At 32.5% G+C, this 24158-nt stretch overlaps 1 protein-coding gene across 2 annotated transcripts; it reads left to right on the top strand.

The window, feature by feature from the left end:
• The first annotated feature begins 6887 nt into the window (after positions 1–6887).
• LOC108684407 (facilitated trehalose transporter Tret1) lies at positions 6888–24018 on the top strand. Of its 2 annotated transcripts, none has more exons than XM_018188701.1 (3): positions 6888–7163; positions 21831–22147; positions 22490–24018. In XM_018188701.1, the coding sequence occupies exons 1-3, from the start codon at positions 7093–7095 to the stop codon at positions 23776–23778; spliced, it is 1677 nt and encodes a 558-aa protein (XP_018044190.1). In that variant the 5' UTR covers positions 6888–7092; the 3' UTR covers positions 23779–24018. The 2 variants fall into 2 exon arrangements, with proteins under 2 accessions (XP_018044190.1, XP_018044191.1); XM_018188702.1 differs by lacking the exon at positions 6888–7163 and adding an exon at positions 10962–11425.
• Positions 24019–24158: the final 140 nt, after the last annotated feature.

Genomic DNA, 24158 nt, shown 5'->3' with positions numbered 1-24158 from the left:
TAATTGCCCTTTTGTCTTTGCTTTCGATTTTTAATCCTTTTTCATGCTGCATAACAATTTCTAATTGTTTTGCTAATTTCTTGATATGTAACCATTAATTAGAACAACGATATTTTATTTGCGTTTGATCAATAATTTTAACGTGATTTATCATATATAGACTCAGAAAAAAATAATTTCTTTTTTTGCCTAATTTTAGCGCCATCCTTATTAGCGATGTACTGCTAAGTTTAAAGAACTACTATTTACTGCAAGAAAATGACGTCTCATCTACCGTATGATACTGTGTCAAAAATAACGACTTATCATTTCTATTTTAGTCTGTCCAAATAGCTATTCATGAGATGTCGGATTAAAATTTTATTCAAATAAGTTTGACTAAAATTAACTGATGATTTTGTTATCTAATCTCTTCTCCGAAATTGTCAGTTCGCAATGCGAGAAAGACTTCGCCCAGTACTTTCGTAGGCAAAAAATTCCGATTCCAAATCAATGAAAAAAAATCTAATGTCCTTTTCGGAGACACCGTATATTGAGAACGGAAACAAGTTCACGACTACGTGTCAATTTAATCCTGCACCAGTATAAATCTCTAAGGCAAGCGCGTGGACCCGCCGTGTCAATGTGAATCCGCGTTCAATTACTTCGTGTCCGTAAATAACCGGTCGATATTGACGCACAGTAAATTACACGCGCGTATCAGTGAATTTCCACTCAGCTGCTGCTGTCAGCAGGTACGGATCACGAGTGCGAAAAATATTTGCCAAAATGAGCTATTTGATGATATCACAACGTGACAAAAATATAAACCTTGTTTTCTTTTTTCTTTTCACTTTTCCTAATTGATCTCTTGATAAGATTTTCTTAAAGTCTCGAATATCATTTTTGTATAAATAACTACGTCTCTAGATCATCGTGACTAACATGAATTAAACATGAAAGTCCGATTGCGTAGATCGCGTGAAATGAAGAATGCAATGGCGATGAAAAGGAAGATTTAGGGAGAACAGGTTCAGGGAGAAGCACTCTTCATTAACCTTTAGAGAATAGAAAAGCCATATAGTTCAACAGGTGTTCTGAAGCAGTGTTATATTTTTTAGGGCAAGAAATGAAAAATAATGAATTATAATAAATCTATTTTTCTACAATAATATTATTATTAATTTAATTTGTTTGTGTGTTTGAAGAATTATATTCAAAGTATGCAGAGATGAGGAAATATAAATGATTAGGTGCTAGCAATACTACTCTTACAATCGGATAATGATTATAATAATAATATTATTAAATATTAATATTGCATATTAATGTTATCGTAAAATTATGATTTGTCTAGCAGACAATCGTCTAGCGATTTGTCTAAAAAAATAGAAAATGAATTAAAATAAAAATTAAATTTAAATTAGATGAAGAAAAAGACCAAGTATAAAATGTTATACCAAGAAATATCAAATAAAATATTTTCTATAGATACGCATTATCTCGCAGCAAAAATCTCTAAAACAATAGATAAATTCATATCTGATTGTTTTTCCATTAATTTTAAGTCGTCTTATCATAATTCATCTGACCTGAAACTTCACCACAAATTCCGAAGAACTGGTTAGATATGTATTCTAATGACATGCAAGTAGGTTAAACAGATATTGCTCTAACGATAGAGCAACGCTTATCTAGAAAATATTAAGAGTTCTAAATTCTCTCTTTTAATTTTTACTTTTTCTCTTTACTTTTCTTCTTCTCTGAAAATATCGATCAAAATTGAATTCTTAAAATCTAGAATATCAAATTCAAGTATAATGTATTTTATTTTATGTAATTTATTGTATACAAGATTTATATTTATATTAGATTTAGATTTATACTTATATATAAAAAAAAAATAAGGAAATTGTATTCAGAAAATTTTATTATACGTTAGACATAGATTATTATATTAGATGTGGGAAAAAGTTCGTAGCGTTCTTCCCGTTACATCTAACGGGAAAAACGCCACGAACTTTTCCCTAATATGTTAGACAATTTCTATTATTTCTAGACGTCTCACAATAGCAAAAGCGTGTAAATAATCAAATTTCGAAATGTGCAGTTGTTAAATTATATAATGATCTTTTTATTAGCTGATGGGAATTGTTGATTATTTGCTATGCTAAATACTCGCACGAAATTTATCATGTGATTCTTGTTCATCTCCTTAGTGTTTGGGAAAATTATTAAGACGATTATTATTTTGTGCTAATTCTATGAAGCGGCAGAAAATCTTAAAAATTAACATTTGTTTACACTTAACAAATATTTGTCTAGAAATTAACAATATCTACGTCATTCCAGCGAAATAAACATTTTAAAAATAAATTCGATATTCTTTGCAGTTGTTTGGATGTTTTGCCAGATCTGTGATTGCGTATAGAGCACGTGACACGATGTCGAATTGTCCCGAAGAAATATTAATTAATTCTTATCACATCTCGTGACTTGTCCAATAAAAAAAATTTATAGAGCAAAACAGAGTATAATACACAATGATATTTTATTGTCTTTTGTCAAGTCCTATCACGTAAATACTTGACTTATTAATTATAATCTCACCTTATCATGTCAATTATCTGCACAAATCCAGTTTGAGAGTTAATTAAATATAATTTAATTACCTGTATATTAAAATACAATCTTGTCGAAAATAATCATAAAAAGGATGATTAATATGATTTGCGTCTTTGTCAAACGCATATCGTGTTAAATTCGCAGAACTTGTTTTAAAAAAAGAACGGATGAAAAGTAGGGCAAGGTGAACAAACAACAATTTGTTGACGAGCAATCGCATTCAAATCAACGATATTTAAATCAACGCGCGACATTCGTTAAAACGATTAAAACGATTAGAACGAATCGTTCAATAAGCGTGCGTTGTTTATCTACGCGTCTTTCTCGCGACCTATCATCTGCACTCGTATATTTTGTCGTCATGTTTATGCATGATTCATTATTCGGAACTCGCCGCTCCGAGCCGCTCCCGGTTTCGAATGAATGAAGTTACGAGTCAGCACGGCGTCAGTCTATCATTCTGTTCGGCTGGAAATGACGACGAGCGCGTAAGAGATTAGATTGCGATCGACTTCGCTGCTCCTTATGATCGATTCAACTACTTTCATGCGTGCATATCGTCACGCATCCGATACGTGAACCCGTCCGGCTGTTTCTGCAAAGCGAACAAACAGCGAAGGGCCGTTGACCGTGTAGTTGGCTGCCTCGATTCCTTTCAACAGCAACAGGGAGATAAAAGTTCCATATCTAAAAATAAATGCAGTATAGAAAAAAACGGCATATTCACGCACGCTCGTCCCATTCTTGGTTATTTGTTTTACTTACGGCCTTTGTGAATCGTTAGTGTTAGATCAGAGGGAGAGATGTTACGAGACATAATGACAAAAATATTTGATATAGCTTCCATATTTATTTCCAATTTAAAATTCGATATTTGATTGATTATCTTGAATCTCTTTAGACAAGTCGTGAGTGAATATAAAATAAATTATGATGGTATTTATTAGTTGATACAGTTGTTTATAAGTCATAAGTAGGCTTATGTGAAAGGATAACATAATGCACGCGAAACCGCGGTATAAAAAAAAACAAATTGCACGGAAACCGGATAGAGATTTTCTTTGTCAAGTTCATTCTAATTGGAGAACGCAAAGTCCACTGATGCACTTCGGCCGCGAGTGCACTTTGTTCGATCGAACATGCCAGCGGACTATGATATTTTTTATTTCACGTGCCAAACGATCACGACTCCGTTCTATGAATATCTATTGTTTTGTAACAAGCGTATATTGAACACGATTGCCTTCTTCTTTTCCGAATAATAAATCGTGCATAAACATGTCGGCAAAATATAGCAGTGCGGTCGATAGGTTGCGATCTACTTTGCATTTGGAGACATAAATTGAAACAAGTGTTGTTCTACATATATTTGTTACTTTCTGAATAGAGAGAGAAAGATAGAATGATGTTTTTGCCGATTTATTTTACTAAATGGAAAGCAGCCAAAGAAATGTGAAGCGGTTTTTGACCGAAGAGTTGAGAATAGCTTTTTAGCTATTCTCCATTTTTGATAGATAGAAAAAATGTTCGACTAACCGTTCTGATTTTTTATGATATATATTTTTTAAATAGTTTTAACAAATGACAGTGATATATCTTGAATCTTGAAATAGGCCGTTAGATTTGATCTTTCTGCCGCAGATTTCTTTTCGAAACCAGAAAAAAATCGACATGCATATTTGTTCGAAGAGTAAGTTGATTGACGTTTATATCGCTTAATTGGATGGATACCTACTATTAATATGATTCACGATGATCTGTATATTACGTTTTTACTATTGAAACTATTTCTTGGACACTGGTCCAAATCCGGAGGCGATGGCAACAGTGATTATAATGCGAGGTCCAATACGTGCAATTGATTACGTGAATCTTTTACATCGGTACTTTTCCACTCGGTGGAAAAACCTGTTAGAGACGATTGCTCAAGCTCAACTATTAATCAGTGTGACTATTTTTTTTTACTTTTCCGATCGTCCAGCGAGATCCGTTACTCGCCATTCACATCTGCGCCTCATGCATTATAAAATGTGCTTTGTGAAAGTAGACACAGAGAATTCTACTTTATTCTTATGTAAAGAGGATATTGAAGAGTGTGTTCTCATAGATTAATGCCTATTTCTACCATTTATTATTAATCTTGGTTTAATTAATTCTTCATCTTTTTCTAGTTCTAAGATAAAGATGGAGATCGAATTGAATTGAGATTAAAGTTATCACAGTAATCACAGCAGAGACCGTAAAGCCATAATGCTATAAGACAATAGCAAATCCAATATGGTGATTTTCTTACTGCTCACATCTTACCGTTTAAATTTCTGTGTACCATGGCTTTATGGGTCAAGAAACGCAAGTAGAAAGATGCTGGAATCTAAATATATATATTGCAGGCAACAATTCGAATTAACTCATAGCACGCGATAACCATAATGAACTACTTAATTGATTAATTATTCGACTTATAATACTAATCGACGTCGCTGTAAAAAACTGCTCCTCATTTTTTCATTTCTATGTATTTATACTTCTGCATCCGTGAATTTATTTATTTTCTGAATACTGATTATTTTACGTTTTTTTACAAGGAGATATTTGACTTAAATGTTATATAAATCATTGATACAAAAAATGGATGAACGTGGAATATCTGCAGACGAATTCGTAGAATCAATTAATTGTATCTTTTCATAGATGATCTTACGTAAGCATTACGGCTAATTAATGAATGATTCATCATTAAGAATCATTCACCTCATTTTAACGGAAATTATAATTTACGATCTAAAACGTCATTTGAATCACAATAATTTTTTTTGCAATGTTTTTAAAGCACACAATTTAAAGTATACAAAACATAACAAAACATAGCACTGATGAAATAAAATATTACAATAATAAAAGAAATTTTATCACTTCAAAAATTGCTTTAACCCTGTAGTTTTTTTTCAAATTATCCATTTACCTTTTTTTTTTGTTATAAAATCGCATAGTTTTCCTTTTAATAAGTTTTCTTAAATTATCTTCGAGCAACGTGCAAACGAGATATTTTTATATACTCAAATTTATGAACATGAAGAATTATGGAAAGTGAAAACTTGAATCAGAGAATCAAATTTGAGTTTGTTCTTTTGCATAGATGAAGTGAATATTGGGTTGAAGCAATTAAAACGTTCCGTCGTTACGAAACGTTCGTTCACCGCGTTCGCCAAACGAATCGCATGTGATTTACAACTTGCGTAATGTGTTTTAATCACCGATGGTCACATGCATACATTTTGCTATATAATCGTTTGTACCTCAGATAAGAATGCAAAAGTGCACGTTACAATAATTGTGGGCGAATACTTGCAAGCAAATAAATATCAATCAATCATTCGTTCTCTCTCTCTCTCTCTCTCTCTCTCACTTTTTCTAATTGTAATGCGTTTATTTGCTTCAATCTCATGTGTGCATTGTCAATTGTGCATTAAACTTTGCAAAAAAGATTTTCGGAAATATATGAATGTTTTCCAATTTTTGTTTGTTGTTTCGAGTTTTCTTATGTTTTCTCCTAACTGAAAAAAGTGAATTTTATTTAATAAAGCACAATTTGATTTATTGTTAGTCTTAGATTATATAAATTAATTAAAAATTTAATTGGAGAAGTTTTAAATTTTATGACAAAAATATGAATTACGAGAAGTTTTAAATTTTATGACAAAAATATTAATTAAGATAAGTATTGAAATAAATGTATCTTATGATAAAATGCGTTTTATGACGAAAATATAATATGAAAAATGATAAGTGTTAAGATAAAGTGTCACATGATCGTAGCTGATTTTTATCCAAGGGAAATAAAAAAGTCACAGTAATGTCAATTTTATGTTTTATTGGCCGATTATTGATCAACCTCTATGCCATTTTTTTTATAATTCGATACATATCTAATCTTACAAACTACGCGCCAAATTTAATTTTTAGTCTCGAAATGCAATCCTATTCAATCATGAATCAATCAATATGACATTATTTTCTTTTTTTTGTTCTTCTTGAATAGAAATCAAGAATTTCCAAATTTTTGGGAGGTCTCGGAAAATTAATTAAAGAATCATTGGGAACCAATATCAGGACACGTATAAAATTATTCGGAATGGATTTCGATTAGAATTATGCAATTATTCTCTAGATTTCTATTGTATTTTCTACGAAGAACAGAATAATTCCTATCAGAATCTATTCCGAATAATTCTATAATACGTATTCTATTCTCTATTCTCTAGTCTACCATACGAAACGCGCGACACGCGGTCTGCGCTGTGACTTGTCGGAATACAACACGAACATGAACGTCGGCGTGAAAATAAGCGGAATTAAAGAAAGCAAGACATACGCGGGAGAGCACATGACTGCTTCGATTGATAGCATAAACTCGTGACTACGATAAATAAACTGAGTACAATTTCATCGACCACAACTGGCCATATACGTGTTCAGTTCTTCACCAGCATGTCCAGAAACAAGAATTACGAAACGTTCGCCAGCAGCGAGGCAGACATATCGTCGCCATCAACATCTCAGTAAATATTCATACTTAATACGCTGATTTTTTTTTGCTTTTTTTCTTTTCGTTATCAATGTCGTCATTGATGTCGTTGTCGTGACTGTTACATTATATGTGATTTAAAATGTGAATGGTGCACATGTATGCACTGATACTACGATATCAATGTGCCAATGAGTTCGATTCGGATAAGATAAGAATGGACTATTGCTTGTCGATAATTACAGTTACTTAAATGTTGTTCCGCACACTATATTATTTTATGTTCGAAGTTCACAATTTATCTTTGTACATTTTGGCTAATACATATTTCAAATTTTTATAATTGCTGATATAGATTGTTTTTTTAATGATTCCGAATTTATTGATTTTCCTTCTTCTTTCATTGCAGCAATTGTCTTTTATGTGAGATTTTCGCTTTTCATGAAATTCTATTACAATTACTTATAATTACGTTACGTATCTGTGTCTCGAATGGTGTCTCAAAGACATGCATCATAAATACTATTACAAATTATTAAACATTCAGAATAATAATGAGCAAAATCTGAAATGTAGAATTCGGAAAATTACAAGACTTTAGATCATTCAGTTCTTTATGGTAGCACTTATAGAAAATTATACCGTCGTTATTTAATTTTTTAATGCGTTAAATATATAAAAATTACATATAATAAACAAGCGCGCTTTTTTGCAAGCGCGTTTGCAATTCTGTCAAGAATTCTCATGCTGCTCGCATGCCTAAACACGCGCGCGCGCACACACACACACACGCACGCCGCACACACACATATTATATATATAATATATACATATATATATCATACTCCACATACATATATACTATATATGACGATTACAGTGTTTGCATAAATCCGCATGACTGAGTGTGTTTGCGAGACCGAGGTTATCTTGCCGTCTCTGTCAGATCCCATTTACCGTAGGCGCGTGACTTGTCATGTTCAAATTTGATAATATATAATCGTCGGACGCAATGATGTTGACTGTTCTGATATACGTGCACTGTCAATACTAAAAGTTTATCGTATATATATATAACGTAAACTTCCAGTATATTGGAATACGGCCATGGACTGATAATGCCGATATGGAAACGTGATCAAAAATATGAATCAATTGACGCAAATGAGCTTATAATCTCATGATGAGTTCCTAGATAGCTTAATAGCATTCTGAATAACATTAAAATCATAAATATCGTATAATTATATAATTATACTTTATTACATCAAATATGTTAAATACAAATACACGTTTAGCCTTCAAAATACGTATCTAAAAGATTTGATTTAATTATATAAAATAAATCATATTTAAAATTATTTTTCTGTTGTTACGCAATAAATTTATGTTTATACGCTCATCTCGATTTTTTATTTTATGTTCTTATTTTTTTTTTTACTGCTTAATTAATCTTTCGACTCCCAAATTGATTTTCCAGACATGAGTTCCCAAGTGCGACAAGCGATTAATCATAAAAGTTTTCTGTGTAATAGCCTGTTTATTAAAAGTTATAAAATTTAGTAAATAAACATACATAAATATATTACAATGGCATTAAGTTTTATTTATAAAATTTTTCAGCCAAAAAATTATCAAAATATTTTTACAGAGTTATTCAGAAAAAATATTTAGAACACGTGATTCATCTCGTTTGGGAATCGAAAGATTAAACTTTGAAATGCTATAGCACTTTCTTATCGTAGAGAATATCGAGAACGATACGTTGAGAAGTCGAGTATCGAGTAAATATTAAATAATCTTCGCGGTTCTGAGAGATTGCTCGTCGTTGTAATTATTTCCCATTCGACCTTATCGTACACTTATAAATGCTTACGTTACATCGTTACATCATTATATCATTATTTTTTTATCGTGCTCGAGTTCGTACATTTTAAAATGGAGATTGATAAATTTCTATTTGCGAGTCAATTTGCTTTATTGAAGCGACTTTTGCATTTATGCTTTTGGAAACTATGTCTCCGATTTATAATTTTTCTAACGCATTTTTTCATGATCATAATAGAATAGATTCTTTATCGCAAAATCTCTCATCGCAATGATGATGATGTATGATAAATTTCAAATGCAAAAGACGGCACGTAGAATAAAGGTTATTGTAATGGCATTTAAAAAAAGGCAAAAAGATGTAAACAATAAGCGAATTGGCCAATCAGCAGAAACGTAAGGCAATAATGTAAACAAATTACAATGTTGATTTGCTTACTGCTTACATCTAACTGTGTATATTTTCTATGCCTAAACACATCTTATAGATTCTTTATTCCTTTAATTGTTATTTAATTCTTATCTCTTTAATTGTCATTATTTGATTTCTCTTCTTTTTTTTTTGTTTTTCTCCTTTATTTATGTCAAAGTGGAATAATTTTGTAAGCATTAAAGATATCGTTAAAACATCTTAAATCCACAGGCTGAATTTATCGTGTTTTACGTAAATACAGAGGAAATGTTTCACGAACAACAATCGTGACAATTTGATGTCGTGAATACCGCGACAAGATACGATTCTATTTTTCTCAGATAAAGAGATGTGACCGCTTCTATCGAGAGATTATGCCTACGTAAATGACTGAATTCTTTCGAAATGCGAAAAATTGACAAGAATAATCGCGATAACAAAAAAAATTTAATAGTTGCGACAATAAATTATTTATTGGAAATTTTGTTATGTTATCGGCAAGTATTACCGTTATCGTCGCATGATCACATGTGCCACCGTATCAGAAGCGCTTTTATGTTCGCATGATCGTCATTGTTAATTATTAGCGAACATTTGTAATATTTTAATTTCTTTACAAATTTTACAAATTTTTTCTATTTATATTTATTTTATTTCTTACATTTTTATTTTATTTTATATATTGCGTTTATAACTATGTTTAATTTTTTTATGTATATTAATATTAAATATTAAATATATATTAAATATTGCATTTAGCCAAGACATGTCATCAATACAACAATGAGAGAAAGAAAATTTCTCTGCAGCGATAAATTACCCTTCAGACATCTAATATTGATCGATACTGAAAGACAATAATTAATAGTCCTATTTTTTTTATTGTTTTTATTTTGAAAGATAGTAATTAATTACTCATTTTAAGTATTAAAAGTATTATTGTTTAGAATACTTTTAGTATTCCAAATAAATAATTAATTACTGTCTTTCAATAATAAATTGATTAGTATTAAATTGACCAGTATTAAATTTCTGTGAGAGTGCTAGAAAAAAATTTAGTGAATCATGCCAATTTTTTCGTCGCCTTTAATTAATCAGCTCTTAATCAAAACATGGAAGAAAACAAAACAACATTAGAGAATCTGATCTGCCAGATAGGCAAATCGCGTCGAGTTTTAGTATTAGTTTTCACAATCTCACGTAGGCTCCGCAAGAGTAGAACAATTAACTTAATGATCAATAGATCTCCTTAAGTGCGGAAAAAGCCGTGAAGCACGGGATCGAACTCGGAACAAATTACGAATCGATTGCATAAAGTGAAGCTACTTGACAAATTTCAAATTTGTTTCTTTTTTTTCTATACATTTATACATGTCACAGTCTCTTCTTCCATTAAACAAAATTCCTACTTCTATTCATCCGCATGCGCCTTATTGTCACGCTCTCGCAGACCAACCCGGCTGGTCTCTCACTCTCTCTCTCTCTCTCTCTCTCTCTCTCTCTCTCTTTCTCTCTCTTTCTTTCTTCCACGAGCAGCGACAGCTTGGCATATAAAGCTTTCGGGACCTGTTGCCGTCAGTACATTCGCTTCGCGCGAGCTGTAACGTAGACAGTGGACTTTCGTACAAGTCGCTCGAGTCCACTCTTCGCACGCGGCGGTTTTCGGAGTCGTGAATAGGGAAGGGAAGAGATACAAAGGGAGTCTCCATCAAGAATATACGAGATTAACAGAAAGAACGGCGGGAACTAAGCAGATGTATCGCATACGGAGGAGGACCCTCGTGGGCTTTTATCAGATCGGACGCACGATCGGTCTTCTGATCAGTCTCTGAGAGTAAAGCTCTCGGGGATATCTCTTCGATATCCTCGTGGTTCGCGAATATCATTAGCCAAGCAGGGTGAATTCCAAGGGGCGATGAGCCGCGTACCACGTGGTGATACAACACTGTGATCAGCGGACTGTGATATATATCTGTATTACATTATTACATTACACGCGTACTATACACACCTCATCGCAGAAAAGATCATCTAACGACATTGTGCGCTATGGCAGAGTAAGTTGATGCATCCCTGGAGTCATTTAAAATCCCTTCTTTTCAACATCCCCTCTCCCGCCCTCTCTCTCTCATCGTTCTCTCTCTCTCTCTCTCTCTCTCTCACGCTCATCATCGCGCTCGCCTTGAAATTCAAGAATTCTGAATGAGTAAACGTGACCGCGCGGCTAAAAAAGATACGCAGGAGTTTATTTCGATACTGATCGTTCCAGGCTGACAGCACGTGGTGTTTCCGGAGCGGTTTCTTAGGGAACAAGAAGAGAAAACTTCAAGAAGCCCCAGGATGAGAATTAGAGACGCGCTTTTTTTTATGACAGACGTCCCATGATAGACGCGAATTCAGTCATGGTGATATTGTTACACTTATTACATCACGTTACATTCCTCGTTGAGTCACAATCGTTAGATTGGAAGTTAGCAATCCGATACGGTTTCACTTTAATTTCAAGTGACGAGCAATTTCCTTCTTCCCATCTCATCCATAAAGAAAAAGTATTATATATATATTTTTATGTTACTTCCCAAGGAGAACAAGAAAATCGAAATAATAATATCTTTAATATGACATCATATTGACCGATTATTAATCGAATTTACGTAATTTGTTTTGTCGTTCATTCAACGTGACATTATTTTAACTTTCTTGTTGTCCTTGGGTTATATATATTCTTTGCATGCTGCATTTGAAACAGAATCGCCGTAGATTCATACAAATGATCTGTAATCGAACGCAGTTCTGAGCAGAAATGAGAAAACACAGGGCAAAGTCGACAGTCACAAATGTATACGTATGACTCAACAAATGAGTTTTATCTCGAAAGCTCGTTTATGATGGTCGGATCTTGGACCGCGACAATGGAAATTAACAGTCCTTAGTCTTTTCTCCGAAATCGTTTTATTCCTCTTTCTTGCCAAACACTGTAAAATGTGTTATTAATATCCAAGTATATTTCAAATAGTTGAATATTTTCGAGAATATGTAATTTTCGATATTTTTAAATATATGATCGCATCGTATTATCAATTGTAAACAAAGCAAATAAACGTAGCTTCTAAGCAAAATTCGTTGACCAGTGTAGTGCGATCGAAATTATAAGAGAATAGACTAGTAAGTAATAGAATGATTTAAAGAACAAAATTAATGTCTTCAATTGGAATTTAGTTGGAAAGCCTTGAAAATCTTTAAGAAAGCATCTCTAGACGAGGAGATGCATTTTTAACGTACATATCTAATTTTAAGCTTTTAATCTATTTATTTAATGATTATATGAGAATTGTGTCCAATCAAAGCTTCTTCTTCTGCTCCTTGAAATGGCACGTGAACTCTAATCGAATATAAAAAAGATGTGTCATCTTGTTCGCTGTCCTCGTCACGTCTTCGTGTTTTACGACGTGCAATGCGAAGTGATTATTATATATTTAGCACTGCGATTTTATCGATGAAACAAAGGCAAATATGTCTTTTTGATGTTTGACAAATTTGCCAATCGCAATAGACCGGCAAGATAATATTATTGATAACTGATAACATATTGGTCTATGACATTGCTGACGTAATTAATCTATTAATATTACGTCGGTTGACACCAGCGATATATATCTCGATCTGCACGTATTTACTACGGTATTATGACCGCCATCAGCCGGGCTACGTCATTAATGCAACTGTAATTGACTTTTAATGTGACACGAATCCGCCCACTTTTGATTAATCTATAATGGCTGAAACCGTGCATTATCGTAAGCTGGAAATTACTACGAAAGGCGTGAACAATATTCGATACGCCTGTAAAACTATATCTAATTTATTTAATTGTATTATCGATTATTATCCAAAGATTAGTCACGATAATTATTTATTCATACAACGTATCTCGACTTCATTTATATCGATTAAAGAACTTGTCTCATTTTTCCTTCGCTTTCGCGAGATGATAATCAGGCAATTATAATAAATCGATGCTCATCGGAGATGAGATATTTTTACACTTGGGAAGAAGACGGTCGTAAAAGTTGCCGCGTGAAGTTTTTTTTTGCGCGCGATGATCGATTGCGACCTTGCGAGAAAAGGATGTATTAGTTAACAGCGGAATCGAGGTAAATGAAGCGGACAAAATGCGAGTCGCGAACAATGATAGTGATGACGCTGTTGTTACTTTTCCACTTTGGCGATGATAATGCGTTTCTCTCGTGAGAAAATCCTCTGTCAGTGTGAGTGTAAATTAATAATGATATGATATTAAGTGATAATACAATGAGATCTGTGTCGTCGTTACTCACAGTGATTCAGTATGGCATGGAGAAACCCAATTTATATTAAGAACAGGTCTCGAAACACAAAGTTCCCGTTTAGAAAAGTAATTGACAGAAGATACTCCGAGAATGTTTATCGAGGTTCCTGACTTGCTAATTCTTAGGTCAGGAGCACAGATTCTTGCATAACGAATAACACATAGGTAAGGCATAAGAAAATCAATCAATTAGAGTCTTTTATTTCATGAAAAGGAAAAAAATGAAAGACTTTGATTAGTTCATTTTATTAAGTGATGTATTATACAAGATTTTGTGTTCTCACCCTTAAATATCAAATGATATCTTCTTCCATTTTTTTTCTCCATCTCTTATTCACACTCATCTTCAAATGATGACGCGAATCTCGCTTTATGGTGCATAAAACGATATTAACTTCGGCGACACGAATCAGCAAGCAAAATGTCAAGATAATCTTCGTGATTTTAAAGTATTATTTCGAATCGTGACGATCGGAAAACGCGGTGCGTTTCCGTATTCACAGGCAATTATGTATAATATAAGGTAAATGTATTAATTGGTGAACAGTTGGTTGACATGACCTATAATTATTGAACGAAATGACAAAATTTTAAATATTAAGTCTTTAATGGTAAATACATTAAATAAATTCGTTATTTATAAAAATTTAATAAGAATTTATTTAGCCGATTGTAATTAAGAATTTATAGAGCCAAGTATATCATTAAAAGCTTAAAATATTTGCCATTCATTCAATAATTGGGTCACATATGCATCAACTAGTACATTTACCTTGTGTGATATAATAAGCGTTTGTTAACACGTTTGTCTCTTCTTCTCTCTCTTTTCAATACTTCTTTTGAACTATCGGTATCTTGGAGGCCCGTGAAGCCAATTGATCACTAATGCAATAAACTTTGTGATCGAAACATTCCATATTTTGCAACGCGTTACAATAGTGCTGTCGTTTTCCGAGACGATTTACAGTCGCTGTCTCCTCGCTTGTATTTACTTTTGTTGAAAGCGTGATGTAATTAGGCTATTAATACCAGGGACACGTTCGCGCATTCGTTCGGTCGAATGCCACGTTCACTGAGAGATGCAATTCGCGCGTGTGCATTACACTTGAACCTTCATATGCGAATCAGCGTGAATACAAAAATAATCGCGCGAGCAATTCCGCCGTGTCGTGCCAGAATTTGTGAATCCACTTGGCACCGCCTATGCAGTAAATCGTTATGCTGACTTAGGAAATTTTTGAGTTCATCAGCTGATCAAATCTTATATCGTTATATCGCACTGTCAGTGTGTTCTTTTGTCTTTATTTCAAAGCTACATTGTGGTGTGACAAAAATTTTCCCAGTCTATTGGTTAATCATACAATAGAGTTCTGAGAACTCGTCTGCAGTCAATTAACTCGCTTAAAAAATTTCGTATGACAATGTAATGCCAATTTAATGATGTATCAAGTATATAATCTCTGCAAAAAAACAGCTGAAATGAAATACTTTCTAAAAATGAATATCATAAAACAATTTAAGAAGATTAATAATTATATTTAATAATTTTATAATTTAATTTTATAATTTAATAAATAAAAATTTTCTCATTTTATCGTAATTATTTTTTAAAAATGTCTTATTGAAATAATTTCCGATTCAGATTCTATCGCTGAACTTTTATAGTACTTCCAAAATTACAATAAAACAAATGTTATTATAACTTTTTTCATCATTTTTTCGGATTGTTAAAAAATACGTATAATATACATCCTTAAATCTTGTGAGCTTGACATAACAATCTCCGTAATTTTTTAAATAATGTTTTTGATAATATTTTATCAAGGTTTTCGAATTAATATTTATGCCTATTGCTTGACAGGAGTTAAAAGAATATTTTATTTTAAATTTCTCTCGAGTCCATGCTTTCGCAAATATAATTATTGTGTGGAGATAAAGTAATCGCATGTAACAACGCGGCGTTTACTTGATCATTCCGAAACCGAAAACATCGCCAATCTCAAGTCTCGGGCAGCATCTGTTCTAAATGTTCTATGTATATAACGTCATGCGTTTTTTTCCACGATTATACTTTGCTTTTGTCCATTTCTTAATGTCTCTTAATATCATTTCTATAATTATTAACGTTAATACATACTTCATGCTAATATACTTCATGCATTATTCAAAAAGCAACATGAATTTTTGAAATTCTTTTGATATCTTTAATTATCTTTATTATCTTGCAAATTAAAAAAAAAATAAAGTTTTATGCAACACGTTTATGCGAAAACGTATTATCTAAGCATTTGCTGAGTCAAAGGATAGCGGAAGTGAATTTTGTTATGTTAATAAATAATAAGAATTGAATATCTTAATCGAACTCTCATTTATACATCTTGTTACATGTTAATAAGTAAGTAACGATCATATGTGAAATATATGTGTTTAAAAGAATACTTAAAGAAATATTAATATTTTGTTTATTGAGCGGAATTTGCCAACAATAATTTGTATACATATTTCATTTTTATGCTTATTTTTATGCTTTTTGAACAGAATGCCGATTACTATTCACTTTTGAAACATACATGAACAGAACGAAGTTTTGTTGAAGTATCCAAAAATTTATCTACACTGAAAAAAAATATAGTTAATTTTAATAAATATTTAGTTGAATACTGTCAACTAAATATTTATTAAATATAAAGATATATTTATTTGATACAAGAAATGTTGATTTGATTTAATAATCATTTTTTTTTACTGAACAATATTTACTTATTATAAATGTTTAGTTGGCAGTATTGAACTAAATATTTATTAAAATTAACTATATTTTTTCTCAGTATAGATACAAATCTGGAAATAATTTCATTAGATCAAAATATTCAGATAGAACATTTAAATTAATTGCTAGAATGTCAAAAAGAAGATGTTAATATTTATATTCATTCTAGATTTTATTAATCATTTCAACACAGTGAATCATTTCGCTTTCTAGCGGAAGCATGGGTGAAGGCTATCTCTGGATTGTCACTTTGTTCATATTCGCTGCAGAATAACTAACATAACGTTTGAGATTCCGCGGAAAATTCCGTCGAGACGCGATGAAGGGATAACCACGTGTACGAGACCAGCATCCGATGGAAAATCTTGCGAAATCCTTCTATTCTAATTTGGTTACTTGAACGAACGATACCCTTGAAGTGTCGACAGCCTTCATACGCAAAGTCAAGGTGCAACCAAGGGTGTAATACAAAGAGAAATACGGTCCAATAACACGTTGAATTGTCATGAGACCGTTTTGCATCCGCCGAGAAGGCAGTAATTATATTCTTTGTTGACAAGAATGTCAGCTGACGTCTAGAAGTTATTCTTCTGTAACTCGGTAGAGACATTCAAAGATCATAAATTTGACGACCGCGTTCCAGACAAATTTGGCGAACAAGCCACGAATTAATTGCGACGAATTGTATACCTCTTGTGATTAAAAAAAAAACTAAAAACTATATCTCACCTAGAAAAGAAATATTATATAAAATATTACCAAAGATTTTTTTTTTCTACGATTGAAGCCCAGCAAATGAGAATGGATTAAAATGGATTGAAATTTTTTTCTATCCGATGCATACTTTAAATAGCGAATACGTTTTTGGATTTAATTAGATTCAATTGGATTCAATTAGATTCAATTGGATGCAATTGGATTGAAAAACTGCATTTCCTATTCAAAATTTTGAATTGAATAGTATTCACAATTGTGTTTGTGTGCACAGAAAAAGCTAATATTATTTTTAGATTGAAAGGCATAGAGATATGCTCCATGCAATTCCTATAAATGAATAACATTCATTTTAACATTGGTGAATCAATATTTCTGAAAATTTGAATCCATTTCAATTTATTTCAATCCATTCTCGTTTGCTGAGAGAATAATGAAAGTATAAAAATATGACTGCATTGTATCTCATATCTACGCTTATAGGCTTACATTAATTTAATTTGATTTAAAATAGATTTCTCAATTTCGAATGTGGAAATTCATTTCGTCGGAAATATTAAGTTTTCGGATATACATTCTATAATTTTTTTTTCATAATTGAATATACTGCATATAATATATATTAACATTATTATAAATCATTATTATTATTATTATTATTATTATTATTATTATTATATAAATTATCGTAAGTATTTCGGTAGAATACCAATAATACATAGCGGTGTGAACGCCGGGAATACAGTAGAATTCGTCAACAAAGGTCGCAGCTGCGCGGCAAAAGCAACGTTAAGTCCGTTGGTACATCCGCATGCGTATGCAAGTTTGGCTTTCATCCAAACGACTGGATTCGTATTGCAAAAGTCCGGAACACGCGCTGGATCCGATATGCAAACTTCGGCAATCGTTTGAAATAGAAATAACTTCCTTTATTTATGATAATCTGATCGACTCACGTTGCAAACTCGTGACACGCGAACGGCATCGTTAACTTGATAAATTATTAAAACGCCGGAGAAACCGAGGTCGATAAATTACGCCTCGAGTATGAAAATAAGAAGGAAATTATTAACAAATAAACGCGATAAAAGCACAAATATACTCTCTAAAATTGTATCTTGCTTTAAAGAGTAAATTTGAAACTCTTAATGATTGAAAATGGAGTCACTATTTTTCAAGAATGTATTCTTTAAAACTTTTAGGATAAATCTCTCTTCTAAAGAGTGAAATTTCATTTTTAAAGATTGAAAATTGAGTCATTCTTTCTCAAAACTGGTTCAATTTTCACTCTTTAAAGTGAGACTCCAAAGAACTTTGAGAGTTTAATTTTCGTCATCCACGTACTTGCAAGTGATAAGTTAATGCGCTCGTCGATCTTAAAAACAAATATAATTGTTAATACAGGTGCAAGTAAAAGTACTGCCAGAGATCGATTTGCACGGTTGCGCAATATGATCAGGTCTAGGATATGAAATATTTCTATTTAAAACATAATTTTTGCAATAAAAGTGTGTATTTTATGCGTTTTGTATTTCAGCGGTGCACATGAAAATATTATGTATTTAAAATTGAAAGATTGAAATTTTTATGTATTTCGTAATTTAAATAATAAGATTAATTAATTAATCTTAGTATTTAAAATACAAAATACTCTCTTTTCGTTATTATAATACTGAAATAGAAAATATAAGAAAATACAATTGTCTTACAAATACTGTTTTTCAAATAAAAATAGATATTTCAAATACATGCTCAGTCCTAAATACGATCCATCCCCAAAAGATCACTCCAAAAAATCAAGAAAAAATCGAAATGACTTTATTTTGCTTATAGTCAATAAACAGTTAAACTTTGTTTAAAAAAAAAAAAAAAATCATCGTTTGACGTTAAAGTACGTCATTTTGACTTTCTCTTGATGCGTTCCTTGGGCAACAGTTCGTCGACTTCTTGATCTTTTCTATAATCACAGTAAATAATTTCTCGCATACGCATCACGTAAAGAAATTCTTTTCCTCGTTAAATCACGCGCATGAACAGAGTTATTGCTCGTGCTCGATAAACGAAAAAAGTAAAAACGCATTGCTATCGCTTATCATTTACATAAGATCAAATTTACATAAGATCACCTTTGTGGCAATTATGGCTTTTTACTTATTTTTCTTTCTTTACGACCTTACATTTTTTTACCATTATTGTTGTATGTCCTCCACGTAAAATTGAGAATCGACAAAATTCTAGAAAACGAGGAATAATGAATATTTTTCTTATTAAAGTTCCCTTTCATTTTAAAGGTCGTAATACATGATTGTATCATGCGAGGCGCACAGCCTCGCAAACTGTGAGAAACTCGACGATAGCTCTTCTTCTCTCGTCAGAATTTTTCTTTCGCGTTCTTCGTGCAAAAAGTAGGCACTGTTCTTTCAACAGTAACATTATTGTGCAGTGTTTGCACCGGTAAAATATTTTAAATACATATTCTATATATACATTTTAGCGTACATTCGTAGGGAAAAAAAATTGTTCTTTTTGTTAGGATCAACTAGACTAATTATAGCAATAACTCATCAAATTGTCTGTATTGTATGTACTATATTTTTTCTATTTTTCCATTTGACTATTTTTATCCATTACAAACTGGAATGACTTTTTGTATTAGATACATTATCTAATATTATTTCTGTTAGTCTTATTATTTTGTAGATAATATTATTATTTTATAATAATTATAATTATCATAATATTATCAATATTATTATTTTATTACATATTAACTTTAATCTTTTATTAATAGTTTTAATTTAAACGTTTAATTATTGTTATTATCAAACGTTTGTACACAGTCAAAGTTTATTTGTTGCTATATTCTCGATTAATATTAGAATCATCGATAATTATTTTGATTCCGCTAATCACTTCATTTTTTTTCTTTTTTGTAGTTCTTTTACACAGTAAAGAATATTGAAAATATATAAATCTAATACAAATACACAACTATGTATAGAAAACACTTTATCAGTCTGAGTTGGATTTTAAATAATATTAGTGCTTAAATTACTTCGTTTTTTAAGATGCTTATTTCCATCAATATCATTAAATTACTTAATTTAATTTGTGACATTGCTATATCTCAATTCAGTTTAGGATTGCGTTTCAAGGTTGAAAACGATTTCGACATGCAGTTTACAAAACTGGATATGTATACAAATTCACACTGAAATATTTAACACTAAAATTCAGTCCAGGCTGATGAGGCTTTTTGTTATTAATTGCGGACATTTTGTTTGTAATACAAATAATTCTAATGATACAAATAATTCTAACGATATAAATATATAATATCAAAATAACTTATCATTAACTGAAAGCAAGGATTATAGGAAATTATTATCAAATTGGCATCTTCGGAATTCTAACTAGAGATACCATCGGCAGTTTTAGTATTCTTTGATGAAAATAAGAATTAAATCCGGTTTTTATTTTCGCTAGATTTAAACGGATTAGAGATTATCAAAATAATTATATCTCCAAGATTGTCGCTTGTGTGTCCTAAACTGAATGTGGAACATTTAGGTCGGATTTAATTTTAGTGTCGTCAAATCCGAGCCAAATTTGCAGCCAGCAACGACATGCTTTTACGAGAAGAGATTTGAGGCTCATTACAGGTCATTATTGACAAAATAATATCTCATATTGATTAGCGTGGAAAATTCCGCACATTATAATGTTTGGCGTCTGCCGTGTTATCTGCTATGACGAAAATAAATTGTTATCTTTCCGTCAAACCGAATAAATAGTAATGTTTATATCGCTCGCTTTCTCTCGCAATGCTCGCTTTTCATACGTATTCTCAGAATGATTCCAAATGAACAGACAAATGAACGCTGAAAATCTAATGGGCCTTCTATAATAAGTCATTACCTAATCTTTAAATCTTAAGTCAAGAAATTGATTACCAATTGATATTCTTCTCATATTTGTCTGTGATTGGTCCATTTTTCACGGCTTAAGACTAAGATAATGACTTATTGTAAAGTCTATTATGGACTTTTTACAATAAGCTGTTACTTAAGTTTTAAATCTTAAATTGTAAGGAATTAATCAATCACAATTGAATGTGAGAAGAATAATCGACCATGATTGATCAATTTCTTACGCCTTAAAATTTAAACTTAGATAATAGCTTGTTATAGAAAGCCTTTTACGTATGTCCGCTCGAATCGATTCTCATCGACTTCACACGTGAATAGCTCGTGCGTGTAGATACAATTTTCCGTGTTTAACAATTACGGTAATATGTCACCGCACATTTTATATATCTCTGCATTTTAACGAAAAAATTAATAAATAATGCTTGTGTAATTGAACTTTCTGTCTAATCACCGTGTAATTTGCATAAATGTAACCTTGCGCTTGTTCCTCGCTTCATTATACAAATATAAATAGTAAGTGCGATAATGAAATATCGCGAATGCAAAAATTTTGCTTCCATCGTTAACTTTCCGCATGTGTATGTGGAACGCAACACGTATTCAACCGTCTAGATAACATATAAGTAATATGCATTACAGCTATAACTTATACATACACTCGAGTTGTTTTTCCGTCGTAATTAATAATCTTCTTTTTATAGAAAAAATAGCGATACGCAAGACCCGGAGAAGGCGACGCTGGTGGACTCGACGTTGCTCCCGAAAATCCAGCCGTCCGGGCTGCTCAATGATGAGAGAACGAATCTGGCGAATGGCACCATCCCAAACAGCGATCCTGAGAATGGTCGACCACCCAGGGGTAGCGCCATCAGACAAGTCTTGGCCGCTCTGGTTGCCCAGCTTGGTACCATCAACACAGGCATGGTATTTGGTTTCTCCGCCATTGCTTTGCCGCAACTCCAGGAGCCAGACAGCATTATTCCCATCAAGGAGGGATCGACGGAGGAATCGTGGATCGGTAGGTCATTGAGAAAGATTTAAAATCTACAATTCTTTCGAGATACTTTCTTCTCAGTCAACACAAACTAAAGTTTACACCATGTTATAATTTGTACTCAGCAATATAAATGTAATGCAATTGGTGACTATATATCCTTTATAAAGGAAAGTTAATTATTTCAGGTAGCTGTCTTTTAGATTATTTATTTTTTCAAAACTCAATTTTGTCCTTTATTTTTACATTATGATGTCACATTACTGTATATATTACTTTTAGTTGATTTCGATTGGGTTTTTTCTTCTAATTTAGTCTTACGGAAAAAATATATTAATTTTTATCGGTTTTTTTTTTTTCTCGCAGCTAGCACATCCTCTATCGGCACACCGATCGGCTGCTTGTTGTCTGGCTATATGATGGACATGTTCGGCAGAAAGCGTTCACTCATCATCACGGAGATCCCAGCGGTACTTGGATGGCTGCTAATTACGTTCGCGACTGACATACGCATGATATATGCTGGTCGTTTCTTCGTTGGTCTAGGATCGGGCATGGTGGGTGCACCAGCCCGCGTTTACACGAGCGAAGTGACACAACCACATCTACGAGGAATGCTAATCGCACTTGCCAGTGTCGGTGTCAGCACAGGAGTTCTGATAGAATATGCTCTAGGAAGTGTAGCTACATGGAACGTCTGCGCCGCCATCAGCGGTATTCTACCACTTACCGCATTGGTGTTGATGTTCTTCTTCCCGGAGACCCCATCCTACCTCATATCGCGCAGCAAACCAGACCAGGCCAAGAAGGCGCTACAGAAATTCCGCGGCAGTACTTATAACGTGAATCAGGAAATGGAGACATTGATTGAATTCTCTAACAAGAATAACATCAAACGACTCACCGGTTTCCGAGAGATTATGTGCGCTGTGCTAAAACCCAACGCTCTCAAACCTTTCACCCTGCTGTTTCTGTACTTCTTGATATACCAATGGTCAGGCACCAACGTTATAACTTTTTACGCCGTCGAGATCTTCAAGGATTCGGGAGCAAGCATGAACAAGTACTTAGCGGCAGTTATACTGGGAATAGTCAGACTCACCTCTACTATCGTCGCTTGCGTCCTATGTAGAAGATGCGGTAGGAGACCGCTCACAATGGTATCTTCCATTGGATGCGGACTTTCCATGATAGGATTAGGTGGATATATGTGGTTGAAAAATTACTGGGTCGAGAATGATCTTCCATTCGTCGCCACATGGGTCCCAGTCATGTGCATATTCTTATACACTATTACTTGCACTTTGGGCTTCCTGGTGATTCCGTGGGTGATGATAGGCGAGGTTTATCCCGTGCAAGTACGCGGTATTATCGGTGGACTGACTACTATGTGCGCGCATTCGTTTATCTTCATGGTAGTTAAAACTTATCCATTCCTGGCCAGCGTACTCACTCGCCATGGTACATTCATTCTCTACGGTTGTATATCTTTGTTTGGCACGATATATTTCTACATATGCCTTCCAGAAACTAAAGATAGAACGTTACAAGAAATTGAGGACTATTTCTCTGGTAGAAGTAATGCTTTGATGACCGACAGAATAAGTAACAAGCCAAAGGTTTTAGAAATTAAAAAGGGTCAGATATTACCGTGAAATGGAGAATCATTTTTAATTGTATAACTTTTGTTTTTGCAATGTTGCTTATTTTAAAAGAATTATTTTTAATTAGAAAAAAAAGCATTTGCTTGTTAGCAATTAAGAATGTTATCTACTTCTACAATGAAATGGGCAAGTACTTTAAAACTTTGACGTTTGCTTTGTGACAAATATACCTTAGTTAGAAGATAAAATATTTTTAGATAAACGATGAAAAGATAGAACGAATATAAAGATACGAGAAAAAAAAAATATATACGTGTTATAATTTTAAAATATTATCAAAGAAGTTTTTAGAGATAAAATGTTGTATTATTTTATATGTATTTGTTTACAAAGCATGAAAATGATTAATTATATGCAATTAGCAGACATTA

Source organism: Atta colombica, unplaced genomic scaffold (genome assembly GCF_001594045.1).
Source record: "Atta colombica isolate Treedump-2 unplaced genomic scaffold, Acol1.0 scaffold134, whole genome shotgun sequence".
NCBI classification, from domain to species: Eukaryota; Metazoa; Arthropoda; class Insecta; order Hymenoptera; family Formicidae; genus Atta; species Atta colombica.
The sequence above is the reverse complement of the archived record's forward strand: the minus strand, read 5'-3'. Positions and strand labels throughout refer to the sequence as shown.

Coding starts and splice junctions, on each gene's coding strand:
- LOC108684407 (XM_018188701.1), top strand. CDS start 7,093: ATGTCCAGAAACAAGAATTACGAAACGTTCGCCAGCAGCGAGGCAGAC. Junction 7,164..21,830: donor TCGTCGCCATCAACATCTCA/GTAAATATTCAT, acceptor TTCTTTTTATAG/AAAAAATAGCGATACGCAAG. Junction 22,148..22,489: donor GACGGAGGAATCGTGGATCG/GTAGGTCATTGA, acceptor TTTTTCTCGCAG/CTAGCACATCCTCTATCGGC.